The following is a 17,071-nucleotide window of genomic DNA, read 5'->3' on the forward strand; positions in this document are numbered from 1 at the left end:
CCAAATTTGAGGAAGGATATTCTTGCTATGGAGTGCGTGCAGCGTAGGTTCACTAGGTTAATTCCCGGAATGGCGGGACTGTCGTATGTTGAAAGGCTGGAGCGATTGGGCTTGTATACACTGGAATTTAGAAGGATGAGGGGGGATCTTATTGAAACATATAAGATAATTAGGGGATTGGACACATTAGAGGCAGATAACATGTTCCCAATGTTGGGGGAGTCCAGAACAAGGGGCCACAGTTTAAGAATAAGGGGTAGGCCATTTTGAACGGAGATGAGGAAGAACTTTTTCAGTGAGAGGGTGGTGAAGGTGTGGAATTCTCTGCCTCAGAAGGCAGTGGACGCCAGTTCGTTGGATGCTTTCAAGAGAGAGCTGGATAGAGCTCTTAAGGATAGCGGAGTGAGGGGGTATGGGGAGAAGGCAGGAACGGGGTACTGATTGAGAGTGATCAGCCATGATCGCATTGAATGGCGGTGCTGGCTCGAAGGGCTGAATGGCCTACTCCTGCACCTATTGTCTATTGTCTATTGCCATGAATGGCCTCAAAAATCTTACGCCGCAGGGCGGCAGGCACCACCGGGCAAGGGCGTGGAAGGGAAACGTCACACCACAACTTGGTACCTGTGGGGCCACACGCCACCTGCTCCAAACGCAGTCCCGAGGTTGTGGAGGCGTACACCCCGGCCGTTTTTACCAGGCGCTGAGCCTCCGCTAGCTCCTGGAAATCCACCTGTCCGCTTACCACGGCCACGGAGGGAATGGCCGGCCGGGACAGGGCATCAGCAACAGCATTAAGCCTACCCGCAATATGACGGACATCGGTGGTAAACTCTGAAATTAGGGTGAGGTGCCGCTGCTGGCGAGCCGACCACGGATCAGAAACCTTAGCAAAAGCGAATGTCAGAGGTTTGTGATCCGTGTAGGCCACAAAAGAACGGCCTTCCAAAAAATAACGGAAGTGGCGGACTGCTAAATAGAGGGCCAGGAGCTCCCTATCAAACGCACTATATTTGAGCTCGGCTCGCGTGAGCTGCCGGCTGAAAAACGCCAGGGGCTGCCATTGACCTTCGACCTGCTGCTCCAAAACCCCACCCACCGCCACGTCTGAGGCGTCCACCGTCAGCGCCGTGGGGGCAGAGGAACGCGGGTGCACCAGCATGGTGGCGTTGGCTAGGGCCTGTTTGACCGCGACAAAAGCCGTCTCTGCAGCTGCGGACCATACCAACTCAGCGGGGTTACCCGCGAGGCATTGAAAAAGGGGGCGCATGACCCGAGCTGCTGCAGGCACGAACCGGTGATAAAAGTTCACCATGCCCACGAATTCCTGCAAACCCTTGATGGTAGTAGGGCGTGGAAAAGAGCGGACCGCCTCCACCTTAGCTGGCAATGGGGTGGCACCGGCCGATATAACCCGGTGACCCAAAAAATCTACCACCGACAGGCCGAATTGGCATTTGTCCGGGTGCAGAATCAGGCCGTGGTCCTGCAGCCTCTGGAATATAGTGCGGAGGTGGACTAAGTGCTCCTGGACCGAACGGCTGGCAATTAAAATGTCATCGAGGTAAATAAACACGAACATCAAACCTCGACCCACACGGTCCATGAGACGCTGGAATGCCTGAGATGCGTTTTTAAGGCCGAAAGGCATGCGCAATCACTCAAACAACCCGAACGGAGTAATGGTAGCCATCTTTGGGATGTCCGGCGGATGGACCGGGATCTGATGGTATCCCCGCACTAAATCGATCTTTGAAAAAATTGTAGCCCCCTCCAGGCTAGCTGAAAAGTCCTGTATGTGCGGAATCGGGTAGCGGTCCGGCCGTGTTGCCGCGTTAAGTCGTCGGAAATCCCCACATAGTCTCCACCCCCCAGATGTTTTGGAAACCATATGTAAGGGGGAGGCCCACGGACTACTTGAAGGCCGAACAATTCCCAGCCTCTCCAAGTTCAAGAACTCCTCTCGAGCCATGGCCAGCTTTTCGGGTGGGAGGCGCCGTGCCCGGGCAAAAACCGGCGGCCCCTCGGTCGGAATGAAATGCACCACCCCATGCTTCTCGGAAGGTGCATCGAACTGCTGAACGAGGAGCTGCGGGAAATCCGCTAGGACCGCATCGAACTGACCGGGGGCCGTGGTGATGGCCTGGATCGCTGAACTGGGTGGGGCGGCGCTTGGAGGGGCCGCAGGCCCCGTACTTCGGGGCCGTACGTCGGCCGAGGGCTGCAGGCCGCTACCGCGGACGTCTACGACCAACGAAAACGCCCATAGAAAATCCGCACCCAAAATGGCCTGGCCCACATCCGCCACGATGAAATCCCAACGGTAGGTCCTGGACTCAAAGGACAGGGACGTAGTGCGGATGGCGCTACCGTTCACTGCAATGAGGGACGGCCCCTTCCCCCCCGCTTGAACTGCACAGTCGTAGGGGGGCACAATACTCACAACCGCTCCCGTATCCACTAGAAAAACGATCCCGGTACCTTGGTCCGTCGCGTAGAGACGGCAATTACGGCCAATCAAAACTGCCTCTACATTCGATCGGCCCAGGCATTTCCCGGAAACGCACACGGGGCTCTGCAGCTTCGGGCGTCACCGCCCCACCGCCGATGGAAGAAACACCAGCCGCGCCTATTCTGCCGTGTAGCTTGTGCCCGCGACCAATAAACATGTTCCGCAGCTCCTTCTTGGCTGGCAGACTGCGAAATAGCGGCCGATCCGTCGCTCTCTCGGCCGCTCCACCGACTGCCGCTGGGCCTCGAGACACGATTAACCGAGTCATCTCGGGTGTGCCGCTCCCTGACGAGCGCGTCGGCTTTCTCGGCGAACGCTACTGGGTCTTCAAACGAGACGTCGGCCAACACTAGCCTGACGTCCCGGGGTAGCTTCTCCCGAAATGCCGCTTCAAAAACCATACACGGCTGATGGTCGCCCACCAAGGTCAGCATCTCAGTCATCAACTCCGACGGCAGCCGCTATCCCAGCTCTGGTAAATAATAATAATAATAATATTCATTTATTGTCATTGCAACGAGTACAACGAAATTAAAAAATAGCCAATCCTGACGGTGCGTACAAACATATATGCAATAAATGCAAAAACAAATAAATACATAAATACAATTAAATACAATTATATTAAGTACAAGATTTTTTAACGGTGTTGCCTAGTGCAAAGGTAGTGTTCAGTTCTCGTATGGCCCTGGGGTAAAAACTGTTCTTAAGTCTGTTTGTTCGGGATTTGATCGACCTGAAACGTCGACCAGAGGGCAGATGAACAAACAGACGGTGGCCGGGGTGGGATGGATCTTTTATTATTTTGCCTGCTCTACTGAGGCAGCGTAGTCTGAACAGGTGCTCCAGGGAGGGCAGTGAGCAGCCGATGATCTTCTGGGCCGTCGTGATGACCCTCTGAAGGGCCTTCCTGTCCTTTTCTGAGCAGCTGGCATACCATGTGGTTATACAGTATGCCAGCACACTCTCGATGGAGCAGCGATAGAAGGACAACATGAGCTTCTCCTGCAGGTTGGTTTTCCTGAGGATCCTCAGGAAGTGGAGTCTCTGCTGTGCCTTCTTTACTGTGGTGATGGTGTTGGTAGACCAGGTAAGATCCTCTGCGATGTGCGTACCCAGGAACCTGAAAGCTGGTACCCTTTCCACACAGACCCCATTGATGTAGAGTGGGTCGTAATCTCCACTGGTTTTTCTAAAGTCAATTATAAGTTCCTTTGTTTTGGAGGAGTTCAGGACCAGATTGTTCACTGAACACCATGCTGCCAGCCTTTGGAGTAGCTTCAGAGCCCGCTGGTTCTGGCTCCAGCCGAAAGTCCTCAGTAGGAGCCTCTTGAGCCCCACGTTCTGCTCCGTTTGGGGTGGACTGGTCAGATATTGACTGACCCGCGCAGCCACCTCCGCCTGCAGACAGCTCACCAGGTGGTGGAACTTCTCCTGGTCGCTCTCCACCTTCTTGATATGGAACTGTGATTCCGCCTGCACAAACCACAGGTGCGGCTGATGGGCCCAGAATGGCGGTAGGTGAACCTCGCCCGCGCTCGCTCCCACCTGTGACATTCTGCGTGTTCGCTTCAGATCTTACGTTCGGGTCACCAATATAGTGAGTCCAAAAACGAGCGTTATTATCAAAAGACTTTATTCTTAGTAAAAACCGTAACAAGGCGCAACGCACTTACTTTGGACACACACTACTTAACTGCTAACATAATCTAATCTCATCTCTCAAGTTTGGCGCCAGACACAACTATACCTCGCGCTCCCGCACCACGTGACCCGTTAGCCCAACCGAGGGTCCGAGACCCCCCCGCTAATCCGTATGCCCTTACAACACATTCTCTCTGCTTAAGTTCAAACAAATGCCTCAAAACTCATTGGCTGGCCGGTTCATACTACATCAAGACAATGATCCCAAACATACTGCTAAAGCAACAAAGGAGTTTTTCAAAGCTATAAAATGGTCAATTCTTGAGTGGCCAAGTCAATAACCCGATCTGAACCCAATTGAGCATGCCTTTTATATGCTGAAGAGAAAACTGAAGGGGACTAGCCCCCAAAACAAGCATAAGCTAAAGATGGCTGCAATACAGGCCTGGCAGAACATCACCAGAGAAGACACCCAGCAACTGGTGATGTCCATGAATCGCAGACTTCAAGCAGTCATTGCATGCAAAGGATATGCAACAAAATACTAAACATGACCACTTTCATTTACATGACATTGCTGTCCCAAACATGGTGCCCTGAAATGGTGGGACTATGTGTTAACACTGCTGTAATTTCTACATGGTGAAACCAAAATGTGTAAAAATAGCCTTTATTAAAATCTGACAATGTGCACTTTAACCACGTGTGATATTTTTTTCTCTGTTACAAATCTCAAATTATGGAGTACAGAGGCAAATAAATAAATGATGAGTCTTTGTCCCAAATATTATGGAGGGCACTGTAAATGTGAAATATTTTTTACTAAAATAATATTTGCCTACAAAGCTTTTGAGTATCCTGAAGACATGATATTGGCCTGTCTTCAACTAATGTGAGGGTAGGGTAGGTCGGGAGCTGGGCATTCAGGTCCACTAGAGAAATGATAGGACAACCTGATGTGCCAACAAGGACACTCCATTAGGTTACATTGAATACTAATCAGGTGACATATTAAGCAACTAATACACACCTCTGTGGTCTGTGTGCGTGATTAGAAGCCAATCCTGGACTTCCTATAAAGAAAATATATTTTTTAGTCTTTAATTATTCAAACGAGTTTGAAAAGTAGAAATATTTTTTTGGTTTTCAGAAAATGTGAATTGAACAATTCTGTTCTTAATTTTCTTCAGAGATATTTCCTGGTTGGAAGCAATCATGCAGAAACCAAACATCGTGTGCTGAAATTTGACCGTACAGAGCCAAAGGACTTAGTGGTTATCGATGACCGTGTAAGTGTTACTTTTTTTTATGTGAGTATTTATAAACTTCTCATGAGGGTGCAGCAATAGGTAGTATTTCTGAGACTTGAAGATTGAGAAGCGTGAATGGCCTTGGCGTCCTGATAAAATCCAAATGGGTTTGGGACCGGCGTATGTTCTAGTAAAACATTTGACAGGTTGCTGCGCCTTGCTGTCTCAGTTTGAAATAAGATCTATGTGAGGTTGATTTGTTTGGCGTGACTACCCGTGAATAGCATATTTGACGGAGAAGTAGATGTTGTGCGCCATCCAGTTGGCAAAAAGACTAGGTGATTATAATCAGCTCTCCATCAGTGTACCGATACAGGGTAAAGGGTATAGACAATAGACAATAGGTGCAGAAGTAGGCCATTCGGCCCTTCGACCCACCACCGCCATTCATTGTGGTCATGGCTGATCATTCACATTACTGCCTTCTCCCCATACCCCCTAACTCCACTATCCTTAAGAGCTCTATCTAGCTCTCTTTTGAAAGCATCCAGAGAATTGGCCTCCACTGCCTTCTGAGGCAGAGAATTCCACAGATTTCCAACTCTCTGACTGAAAAAGGTTTTCCTCATCTCTGTTCTAAATGACCTACCCCTTATTCTTAAATTGTGGCCCCTGGTTCTGGACTCCCCCAACATTGGGAACATGTTTCCTGCCTCTAACGTGTCCAATCCCTTAATAATCTTATATGTTTCAATAAGATCCCCTCTCAGCCTTCTAAATTCCAGCGTATACAAGCCTAGTCTAGTCGCGCCAGTCTTTCAACATACGACAGTCCTGCCATTCTGGGAATTAACCTAGTGAACCTACGCTGCACGCCCTCAATAGCAATTATTTGGTGTAAGCGATAGTCTGATCAAAGAGAGTTTGAAGGTCCACAACAGGGTAGATAGGAGGTCAGGACCGCTCTACAGTTGGTGAGACGATGGTTCAGTTACCTGATAACCGTTGGGAAGAAATTGTTACTGAATCTGAATAGAAACAATGAAAATCTGCCTCGGATTCAAAAATTAAAATGGTCCATGAATATAACAATGCTTGTTAATACACAAAAGGGCACAGAGTGCTGGAGTAACTTAGCAGCTCAGGCAGCATCTATGGAGATCATTGATAGGTGACATATTGGGTCTGAAGAAGGATCTTGACCCGAAACGTCAGCTATCCATGTTCTGTGTTGATGCTGTCTGTCCTGCGAGTTACATATGTTTCAATGAGGTCCCCCCACATCCTTCTAAACTCCAGCGAGTACAGGCCCAGTGCCGTCAAATGCTAGCAGTTACCTGCAGTTCTTTTAGAGCTAGTAGACTCGGAGGTGATTTATATATTTTTTTAGATTTAGAGATACAGCGCGGAAACAGGCCCTTCGGCCCACCGAGTCCGCGCCGCCCAGCGATCCCCGCACACTAACACTATCCTACACACACTAGGGACAATTCTTACATTTACCCAGTCAATTAACCTACAAACCTGTACGTCTTTGGAGTGTGGGAGGAAACCGAAGATCTCGGAGAAAACCCACGCAGGTCATGGGGAGAACGTACAAACTCCATACAGACGGCGCCAGTAGTCAGGATCGAACCTGAGTCTCTGGCGCTGCATTTGCTGTAAGGCAGCAACTCTACCGCTGTGCCACCGTGCCGCCCTAGGTGCTAGGTGAAGTCAACTTGTTTGACTGATTGATTTTGAAATTGTTATGCTAAAGCTATGTATGATCATTGTAGTGGTGTGTGGGAAGGAACTGCATATCTTGTTTACACCGAAGATAGATCCAAAATGCTGGAGTAACTCAGAGGGTCAGGCAGCATCTCTGGAGAGAAGGAATGGGTGACGTTTCAGGTCTAGACCCATCTTCAGAAGACCCTTCTTCAGAAGAGTGTCGACCCGAAACATCATCCATTCCTTCTCTCCAGAGATGCTGACTGTCCTGCTAAGTTACTCCAGCATTTTGTGTCTATCATCATTGCAGTGGTGTCAGCTCTTATTCTGACAGTGTTTGAGTGTAAGAGTTGGCCTCTGTTAAATTTAATAACCATCTGGACAAAGAAAATCTGCCTCAGATTCAAAAATTAAAATGGTCCACAAATATAACAATACTTGTTAATACACAAAGTGCTGGAATAACTTAGCAGCTCAGGCATCTATGGAGATCATTGATAGGTGACATATTGGGTCTGAAGAAGGATCTTGTCCCGAAACGTCAGCTATCCATGTTCTGTGTTGATGCTGTCTGTCATGCGAGTTACTTATATAAGTTGCGCATCTTGCCACTGCTACATTTGGCATTATGGTTCTCGATTTCTGCCGATAAAAACGTATGATTTTAAAATACTTGTTTTGTTTTGATTTAGCATGTGTACAGTCAGCAGGAAGTTCAGGAACTTTTAAGTCGCCTTGATATGGGCAATCGAACTAAGATGGGGCAGAAGGGTCTGTCTGGGCTTTCAAAAACAGTATCTGCTTATGGCATCGTTGGTAAGAATTTGCAAAATATCTTTCTTTCTACAATGACCTTGCTCAGAAATGTCTGTTTTAACCTCAAAATGTTTATGTGATTGTGTGATGTGTGTAATTTTTTTCCATATGTTCTTTATCATAAGATCATAAGAGATAGGAGCAGGATTAGGCTATTCGGCCCATCAAATCTACTCTGCCATTCAATCATGTCGGATCTATCTCTCCCTCCTCTCCTGCTTTCTCCCCATAACTCCTGACACCCGTACTAATCAATAATCTATCTATCACTGACAAATATATCCACTGACTTTGCCTCCGCAGCTTTCTGTGGCAAAGAATTCCACAGATTCACCATCCTCTGACTAAAGAAATCCCTCCTCACCTCCTTGCTAAAGGAACGTCCTTTAATGCTGAGGCTGTGTCCTCTAGTCCTAGACTCCCCCACTAGTGGAGACATCCTCTCGCTCAATTTGCTCAAATCCATCCAATTGCATCATTTGCTCAATACCCTTAATGTTGTGGATGTACAAGAAAGCAACAAACAAGATTCTGATTACGAAAAATAACAGTCCATTTGCCCTCCGGCAAACATCCTCTCCACACCCACTCTATGCAGGTCTATAAAACGTGCAGTCAAATGTCGTGCTTAAATCTGATAGAAACATAGAAAGTAGGTGCAGGAGTAGGCCATTCGGTCCTTCGAGCCTGCACCGCCATTCAATATGATCATGGCTGCTAACTTGGCATATGGGAGAGAATGTACGGGTGATCACCTTCCTTTTGATGGCTTAATGTGTGTTTTACACACAGCCATCAAGAATATTATTTACCCTAAAGTGTTATAAATGTATCTTTTATGGGATGTTTATATTTGATGTTTGACCTGATACAATGGCTATATACGTGAAGTCAATGATTTTATTTCCTCCTAGGATTTGTCAGATTTCTAGAAGGGTACTATATTGTATTCATAACCAAAAGAAGAAAGGTTGCAGATATTGGAGGCCATTCAATTTATAAAATTGAAGACACCACCAATGTTTACATCCCAAATGACTCCGTTCGAATTGCTCATCCTGATGAAGCCAAGTAAGTGGACACTAAGTTACAGAGGACAAGTAAATATTTTTTACCTGTAATATGAAAAAGATGTGAACCAATTCTGCAGACAACCATGTGTAGCGAAAAAAACTGCAGATGCTGGGTAAAATCGAAGGTAGACACAAAATGCTGGGGTAACTCAGCGGGTCAGGTGACTCAGCATCTCGGGAGAGAAGGAATGGGTGACGTTTCGGGGCAAGACCCTTCTTCAGACCCGCTGAGTTACTCCAGCATTTTGTGTCTACCTTCTGCAGATAACCAACTACTTGACGCCGACAATTAAAATGCAATGGCTTTGAAAGTCTTCAGTGACGTGTCAGGCCCAAAGCAACATGATGGCGGCACGGTGGCGCAGCGGTAGAGTTGCTGCCTTACAGCGAATGCAGCGCCGGAGACTCGGGTTCAATGTGACTACGGGCGCCGTCTGTACGGAGTTTGTACGTTCTCCCCGTGACCTGCGTGGGTTTTCTCCGAGATCTTCGGTTTCCTCCCACACTTCAAAGACGTACAGGTATGTAGGTTAATTGGCTGGGCAAATGTAAAAATTGTCCCTAGGGTGAGTAGGATAGTGTTAATGTGCGGGGATCTCTGGGCGGCGCGGACTCGGTGGGCCGAAGGGCCTGTTTCCGCGCTGTATCTCTAAATCTAAAAAATCTAAATCTAAATGATTTAATATAGAAGTTTCAAAAAGCCTAAGCTCTTGAAAAGAGGCCTCTTTACTGCTTCACATCAACAGGCGATAGATCAGTGGTCAGAAGATTGTCATGAATGACTCTTCAGACTTTACTTTAGAGTTACTCTGCGGAAACAGGCCCTTCGGCCCACCAAGTCCCCGCCAACCTACGATCACCCCATACACTAGCACTATCCTACACACTAGGGACAATATACAATTATTATCCCTAATAATAATTGGGGATTATTATTAGCAGCCAATCGCCCCATAAACCTGTACGTCTTTGGAGTGTGGGAGGAAACCGGAGCACCTGGAGAAAACCCATGCGGTCACAGAGAGAACGTACAACTCTGTATAGACAGTAACCGTAGTCGGGATCAAACCTGGGTCTCCGGTGCTGTAAGGCAGCAACTCTGCCGCTGCGCCACTGCATCGCCCATAGCTGCCGAATCTGCCGAGAATGGATGAAGGGTAGGGATGCAATTATTTCAGGATTTGATGGGGTTGCCTGGATGAGTAGTGAGTAGAAATGCAATCACAGAGCTAAACAGCATCAGCAGCAGGAGGGATGATGACTGACTATGATGAATGAGTCTTGATTTGGAACTTATCAGATACAAGATGGATGCTTCAGGTTCCACATCCTCCACCGGATAAGATTATTTTCCTTTATGTACTAGTTCAATAATCTTTGTCTTTCTTGACCTGATCTCAAGACCTTTTTCTGTATGAGTGCCATGCACAATGCATGGACTTAAATGCATATGTGAATTTTATACTAAAATCTCCGGTTCGCATACATTTCTTTCCTTCAACCATCAGGCTTTTGAACTAGCCTGCACAACCATAACCACAAGAAATTACTATAAACTTTGTATCGGCTGCCCTATGTTTTTTTGACTTACAATAGTCTGGTTACCTAGTACACTGATAATAGATTGTATTATTGGATTTTGTGTAATTGCAGTAATGTGCAGTAAAGCTGCAGCTAGTAAGAATGTCATTATATTTCCAGTGTATATGACAACCAAACACTCTTAACTCTCAGTCTGAAGAAGGGTCTTGACCCAGAACGTCACCTATTCCTTCTCTCCAGAGATGCTGCCTGATCCGCTGAGTTACTCCAGCATTTTGTGTTTATCTTCGGTGTAAACCAGCATCTGCAGTTCCTTCCTGCACACTTAACTCTTGACTCTTTTGTCTCCTTAGGTATGTGAGGATTTTCCAGAGCGTGGATCTTTCCAGCAATTTTTATTTTAGGTAAGCTGCTGCTTTTCTTTGCATTTTTCATAATTACGTTAATATGTTTGCCTTGAGCATCCATTGTAATTCAATGCCATAAAATCAGGCTACGGTTTAGTTTAGAGATACAGCGTGGAAACAAGCCCTTCAGCCCACTGAGTTCACGTCGACAAGCGATCCCACGCACACTAACACTATCCTACACACACCAGGGACAATTTACAGTTATACCAAGCCAATTAACCTACAAACCAGTGTGTCTTTGGAGTGTGGGAGGAAACCGGAGCACCCGGAGAAACCCACGCAGGTCACGGGGAGAACATACAAACTCAGTACAGACAGCAGCCACAGTCAGGATTGAACCCGGGTGTCTGGCGCTGTAAGGCAGCAACTCTACCTCTGCGCCACCGTGCCGCCCAGCGGGAGAACCACAAAATGGAGACATCTGCCTATTGTTGTACGGGGTTCGAGACCACACTTGGAGTACTTTTACAGTTTTGGTTCTCTTAAGGAAATCTACACTTTGGAATTAATTTGGAGATTTGGGCAGATTTTCAGGTGAAGGATTGACATGTGAGGAAAAGTTGAGCAGGTTAGACCCACACTCGTATTCCAAGAAGCGATCTTTCATTCTTGTATTAAGCTTCAAACAAAACGATTTCCTCTCGTGAGAAACTAGAACTCGGGCATATGGATCATTGCACAGAACAGAAACAGGTATATTTTCTTTCAAAAATCATGTATAAAAGTCTACATTTTTGACTAAACTTTTACAATTCGAAACAAAACTGTTGGAAATATTCAACAGTAAGGGAGATTCAATGGGGAGGATGTTTCAGTTCAGTGATGATTGCAAAATCGGATAGCTTGTGATTCAGAAGGGAAGCTTTGCATCGTGTACCCATGTTTTATGCACCTCTTCGTAGCACATCATAGGAAAATGGTCTTAGTTATATTAGTTAAAGGCAGTCTAACACATCAGCAAAGCATTGTATCGGTTTAAGGTGGGGGGAGATTGAATAGGAACCTAAGGGGCAACTATTTCACACAGTGTGGTGGTGGGGATATGGAATGAGCTGCCAGAGGATATAGTTAGGCAGGTACTATAACAACATTTAAAAGTCATTTAGACAGGTACATGGATAGGAAAGGTTTGGAGGATATGCCAAATGCAGCCAGGTGGGAGCAATATAGATGGTGTACACCGATCAGCCAAAACATTATGACCACTGACAGGTGAGGTGAATAACATTGATTATCTTGTTACAATGGCACCTGTCAAGGGGTGGGATATATTAGGCAGCAAGTGAACAGTCAGTTCTTGAAGTTGATGTGTTGGATGCAGGAGAAATGGGCAGGAGTAAAGACCTGAGCGACTTTGACAAGGGCCAAATTGTTATGGCCAGACGACTGGGTCAGAGCATCTCTGAAACGGCAAGGTTTGTGGGGTGCTCCCGGTCAGCAGTGGTGAGTACCTACCGACAGTGGTCCGAGGAGGGACAAACCACAAACCAGCGACAGTCAGGGTGTTGGGCGCCCAAGGCTCATCGATGCGCGAGGGCAACGAAGGCTATCCCGTCTGATCCGAACCGACAGAAGGTCTACTGTGGCACAAGTCACAGAAAATGTTAATGGTGGTCACGGGAGGAATGTGTCACAATACACAGTGCATCGCACCCTGCTGCGTATGGGGCTGCACATGGAGGACCAACAGCATATTAGGCAGGTGGTCATAATGTTTTGGCTGATCGGTGCATCTTGATCAGCATGAGCAAGTTGGGCTGAAGACCCTGTTTCCATGCTGTGCGACTTCATGACTCTATCAGATTACCAATTAACTAATTTTTGCCGCGTCTAAAGGAAGCATTGATAACAATATTGGTTTTTTTAATTTTCTTTAGCTACAGCTATGATCTAACTCATTCCCATCAGTTCAATCTGACAGTGTTGAAAATGCCCAGTGAAGGGTTAAAAAGTGAAAGCTTTGGGCACGGTCGACAGGATAGCTTTGATATCTTTGAGGACGAGGGTGTTGCTACACAGGCTGGAAGTGGTAAGTATTAAATCTTGTGCATGCAATGAAGGTAGGTATTTGATTGAAGGATAATATAACATTCGAAAGATATGTATGGTTTCCTAGCTCAGATTACTTTTCAGTTCCCTCTTTAATATTATGAAATAAATTCATTACTCACTGTGATGCACCACACTAGATCTATTTATATTGTGCAACAAATTTAAATTAAATTTGAAGTCTGAAGAAGGGTCCCAACCCAAAACGATTGCTCAAAGTGGTGAAGGAGCATTCTGGATGCCTTAAGTACTTGGAATCCGTTCGCCGAGAGCACATAGATGCCAAATTATCCTGGGGAAAGAGAAGCATCCGAATCTTTAGACTTTAGAGATACAGCGCGGAAACAGGCCCTTCAGCCCAACCAGTCCACGCCGACCAGCGATCAACCCGTATACTAGCACTATCCTACACATTCGGAACAATTTACAATCTTTACCAAACCAATTAGCGTATAAACCTGTACGTCTTTGGAGTGTGGGAGGAAACCAGAGCACCCGGAGGAAACCCACGCAGGTCATGGGGAGAACATACAAACTCCGTACAGACAGCACCCGTGGTCAGGATCGAACCTCTGGCGCCGTAAGGTAGCGACTCTATCGCTACACCACGTTTTCCGTGAATCCTCCAAAATCAAAATGCTGCATATGTTAGAAATCTGAAATAAAATATTAGTTCCATTGTTGACGTGCTAGATTGCTATTGACCAAGATTGCAGGTTTATAGAAAATACATTTTTAACGTACAATTTATTTATTACTCATTTTGTTTTGTAATTTTTTTAATACTTTCAGCAGCTGGTCATTATGGCATCCGGAATGAACCTTACTACAAATATACTTGGAATGGTTACATGCTAGAAAAAGTCAAAGCTGCAGTCCATCACAATTGGTTGCTATATATTATACATGGATTCTGTGGTCAATCAAGTATCCTTTTCAGATATCAATTATTCAAGTGATTTTCAAAAAAATTGTAAAATGTTATCTGTGTATTGTATGGTCAAATCAGTTAGTCATGTGAATAGGAATGGCAGGGAGCTGTATTAAAGCAGCTGTGGGATAATGCTTGGATATTTCTTCACATGTGGACTAAAGAATCGAGAGGTATTAAACATCAATAAAAAGGTTTAAATTAATAGGGTTATATTTAGTTTAGTTGGCGATGCAGCGCGGAAACAGGCTCTTCGGCCCACCGGGTCCACGCCGACCAGCGATCCCCGCAAACTAACTCTACCCTACACACACTAGGGACAATTTACATTTACCAAGCCAATTAATCTACAAACCTGTACGTCTTTGTAGTGTGGGAGGAAACCGAAGATCTCGGAGAAACCCCACTCAGGTCACGGGGAGAACGTACAAACTCCGTACAGACAGCACCCGTAGTCAGGATTAGAACCCGGGTCTCCGGGGCTGCATTTGTTGTAAGGCGGCAACTCTAACGCCGCTCCACTGTGGCACAGCGGTAGAGTTGCTGCCTTACACCAAATAATACAAGAACGTCTCCAATTGTTAATTAATGAATCAGCAGTTGACTGATTTATTGAATCTATGTAGAAAGGTTCCACAAAGTAAGTTTTTAATTCAATGTTGATATTCCTAATGTCACCATTTTATTGCCATCTCTACTTGCCCTTGAATTTAGTGATGGAACTATCATAGTCCTTGTAGTACAGTTCCTCCTGTACACTTGTTCCATAAGGATTTGGACTATTGTGACGATAAAGGAACTGCGATCATATTTCCATCTTCAAGAGTCAAGATAGACACAAAATGGTGGAGTAACTCAGCGAGCCAGGCAGCATCTCTGGAAAATAGTAATAGGTGAGTTTCTGTTCGAAACCCTTCTTCAGACATCAAAATTCTTGATTAGTACGGCTGTCAAGGGTTATGGGGAGAAGGCAGGAGAATGGGGTTGAGAGAGAGAGATAGATCAGCCATGATTGAATGGCAGAGTAGACTCGATGGGCTGAATGGCCTAATTCTGCTGCTATGACTTATGAATCTTTGTATGCAATTAAAGTTAATTGGGAGGAATGGGGAAAGTAAATGAGCTACGTGTCTATAAAATGTGGGCAATTGCTAGAAAACAAAATCGGCACAAGTGCTCTTGTTTTAATATGTCACTAACTTCTGCAATTCATCCAACACAATTATCTAATGACCAGAGTTTACAGAATATCAGCACAACATTTATCTATGGAAATATTGACATGGGTATAGCCCGAGAAGTAAGTGTTTTGAATCATTTTGAATGATATCCTTTGAAGAAGTTCAGAAGGACTTCACCCTGCACTCTACTGTTCAGTTTATATTCTACTGGACCAAATGGACCTGTTGGACACAAACCTCTCCTGCATTGGTGCAGCACCCTCTCCTCTAACCCTCCTTGTAACACTGAGTTCAATGAAACTTCCACCATTAGCACCAAAGGGACGACGGTGAGTAAGGTGGGCCTAAAATTATCGAACTATCGTGTACCGTTTTGGCTTCAGTTCAGGAACAAACAAATAAACAAGAGTTTTAGTATATAGATGTAATGTAAGATAATGCGGAAAAAAAATGTTTTCAACCTTAACTTCACTCAGAAATGCTAATCTATGGACGACCAGTTTATGTCACTTTGATAGCCAGACGATCTTGTAAATTTGCTGGGACTCGATTCCTAAAAAGAGGTGCAAATTGTGAGGTATGTGCACAAAAGATACCAAAGTCCTGTGGTGAAACGTGCTTGAAATAAGGAAACGTGCTTGGGCAGCTTGCAACTCAGCAGTATGAACAGTGATTTCTCTAACTTCAAGTAACCCCTGTATCCCCTCTCTCCAGTCCCTCTCACCCTAGTCGTCATGCGGGTTTCACTGTCGTCCTGTTGAGTTTCATTGTCTGTGTAACTTGTTATCACCTATCCCACAGCCAACAATGGACCATTGTGGTCTCCACTTTCCCTTGATTAGCGTGGCTTTTGCATATCCTTCATTCATTTGTTCTATTTACCTTCTACATCTCTCATTTCCCTCTCCCCTCCGACCCTCGGTCTGACGAAGGATCTCGGCCCGAAACGTCAATATCCCTTTTTCTCCAGAGATGCTGCCTGACCCGCTGAGTTACTCCAGCACTCTGTGAAACGTCACCTATCCATATTCTCCACAGATGGTAACCCGCTGAGTTACTCTAGCTTTTTGTGTCCATATTTTTCGGCTTGAATTATGTCTTGTGCACAGTAAAGGTTTTGAAGACATGTAAAACAATTGAAATTATATGAATAATGTAACTGAGTATACTATAAATCCAAAGTTCATTCAGGCGGGTTACATTGATTATATTTTTCGCTTCCTCAGGGAGATGTAGCCAACGAAGTAGAGACTGAGCAGATCATTCACGATGCTTCCGTGATGTCCTTTTCTGCTGGAAGTTATTCTTCTTACGTACAGGTTCGAGGTTCTGTTCCACTCTACTGGTCTCAGGACATTTCAACCATGATGCCCAAGCCACCAATTACACGTAGGTTTTGAGGGACTCGGTAAATACCTCAAACAGCTAATCCATGCCTTTAAAACTGGGACGGAAAAAGCTTGTGGGTTGGCTCTGCTCATGAGAGATTAAATAAATACACAAAAAGGAACACAAAGTGCCGGAGTAACTCAGCAGTTCAGGCAGCATCTCTGGAGAACACGGATCGGTGACGTTTTGGGTCATGAGGAATAGGTGCAGAATTAGGCCATTCGGCCCATCAAGTCTACTCTGCCATTCAATCATGGCTGATCTATCTCCCTCCTAACCCCATTATAGACAATAGACAATAGACAATAGACAATAGGTGCAGGAGTAGGCCATTCAGCCCTTCGAGCCAGCACCGCCATTCAATGCGATCATGGCTGATCACTATCAATCAGTACCCCGTTCCTGCCTTCTCCCCATACCCCCTCACTCCGCTATCCTTAAGAGCTCTATCCAGCTCTCTCTTGAAAGCATCCAACGAACTGGCCTCCACTGCCTTCTGAGGCAGAGAATTCCACACCTTCACCACCCTCTGACTGAAAAAGTTCTTCCTCATCTCCGTTC

General features: G+C 45.8%; 1 protein-coding gene across 6 annotated transcripts in view; it reads left to right on the forward strand.

Moving 5' to 3' along the window:
- fig4a (FIG4 phosphoinositide 5-phosphatase a) overlaps window positions 1-17,071 on the forward strand; it is a 90,232-nt gene that overhangs the window by 13,621 nt on the left and 59,540 nt on the right. For all 6 annotated transcript variants that reach the window (XM_078399891.1, XM_078399889.1, XM_078399894.1 and 3 more), the window contains 8 exons: window positions 5,347-5,445; window positions 7,812-7,935; window positions 8,850-9,006; window positions 10,904-10,954; window positions 12,838-12,989; window positions 13,802-13,936; window positions 15,598-15,698; window positions 16,348-16,510. In XM_078399891.1, coding sequence (XP_078256017.1) covers window positions 5,347-5,445; window positions 7,812-7,935; window positions 8,850-9,006; window positions 10,904-10,954; window positions 12,838-12,989; window positions 13,802-13,936; window positions 15,598-15,698; window positions 16,348-16,510 — 982 coding nt within the window. The remainder of the gene's footprint in view (window positions 1-5,346; window positions 5,446-7,811; window positions 7,936-8,849; window positions 9,007-10,903; window positions 10,955-12,837; window positions 12,990-13,801; window positions 13,937-15,597; window positions 15,699-16,347; window positions 16,511-17,071) is intronic.

Source organism: Rhinoraja longicauda, chromosome 5 (genome assembly GCF_053455715.1).
Source record: "Rhinoraja longicauda isolate Sanriku21f chromosome 5, sRhiLon1.1, whole genome shotgun sequence".
Taxonomy (NCBI): Eukaryota; Metazoa; Chordata; class Chondrichthyes; order Rajiformes; family Arhynchobatidae; genus Rhinoraja; species Rhinoraja longicauda.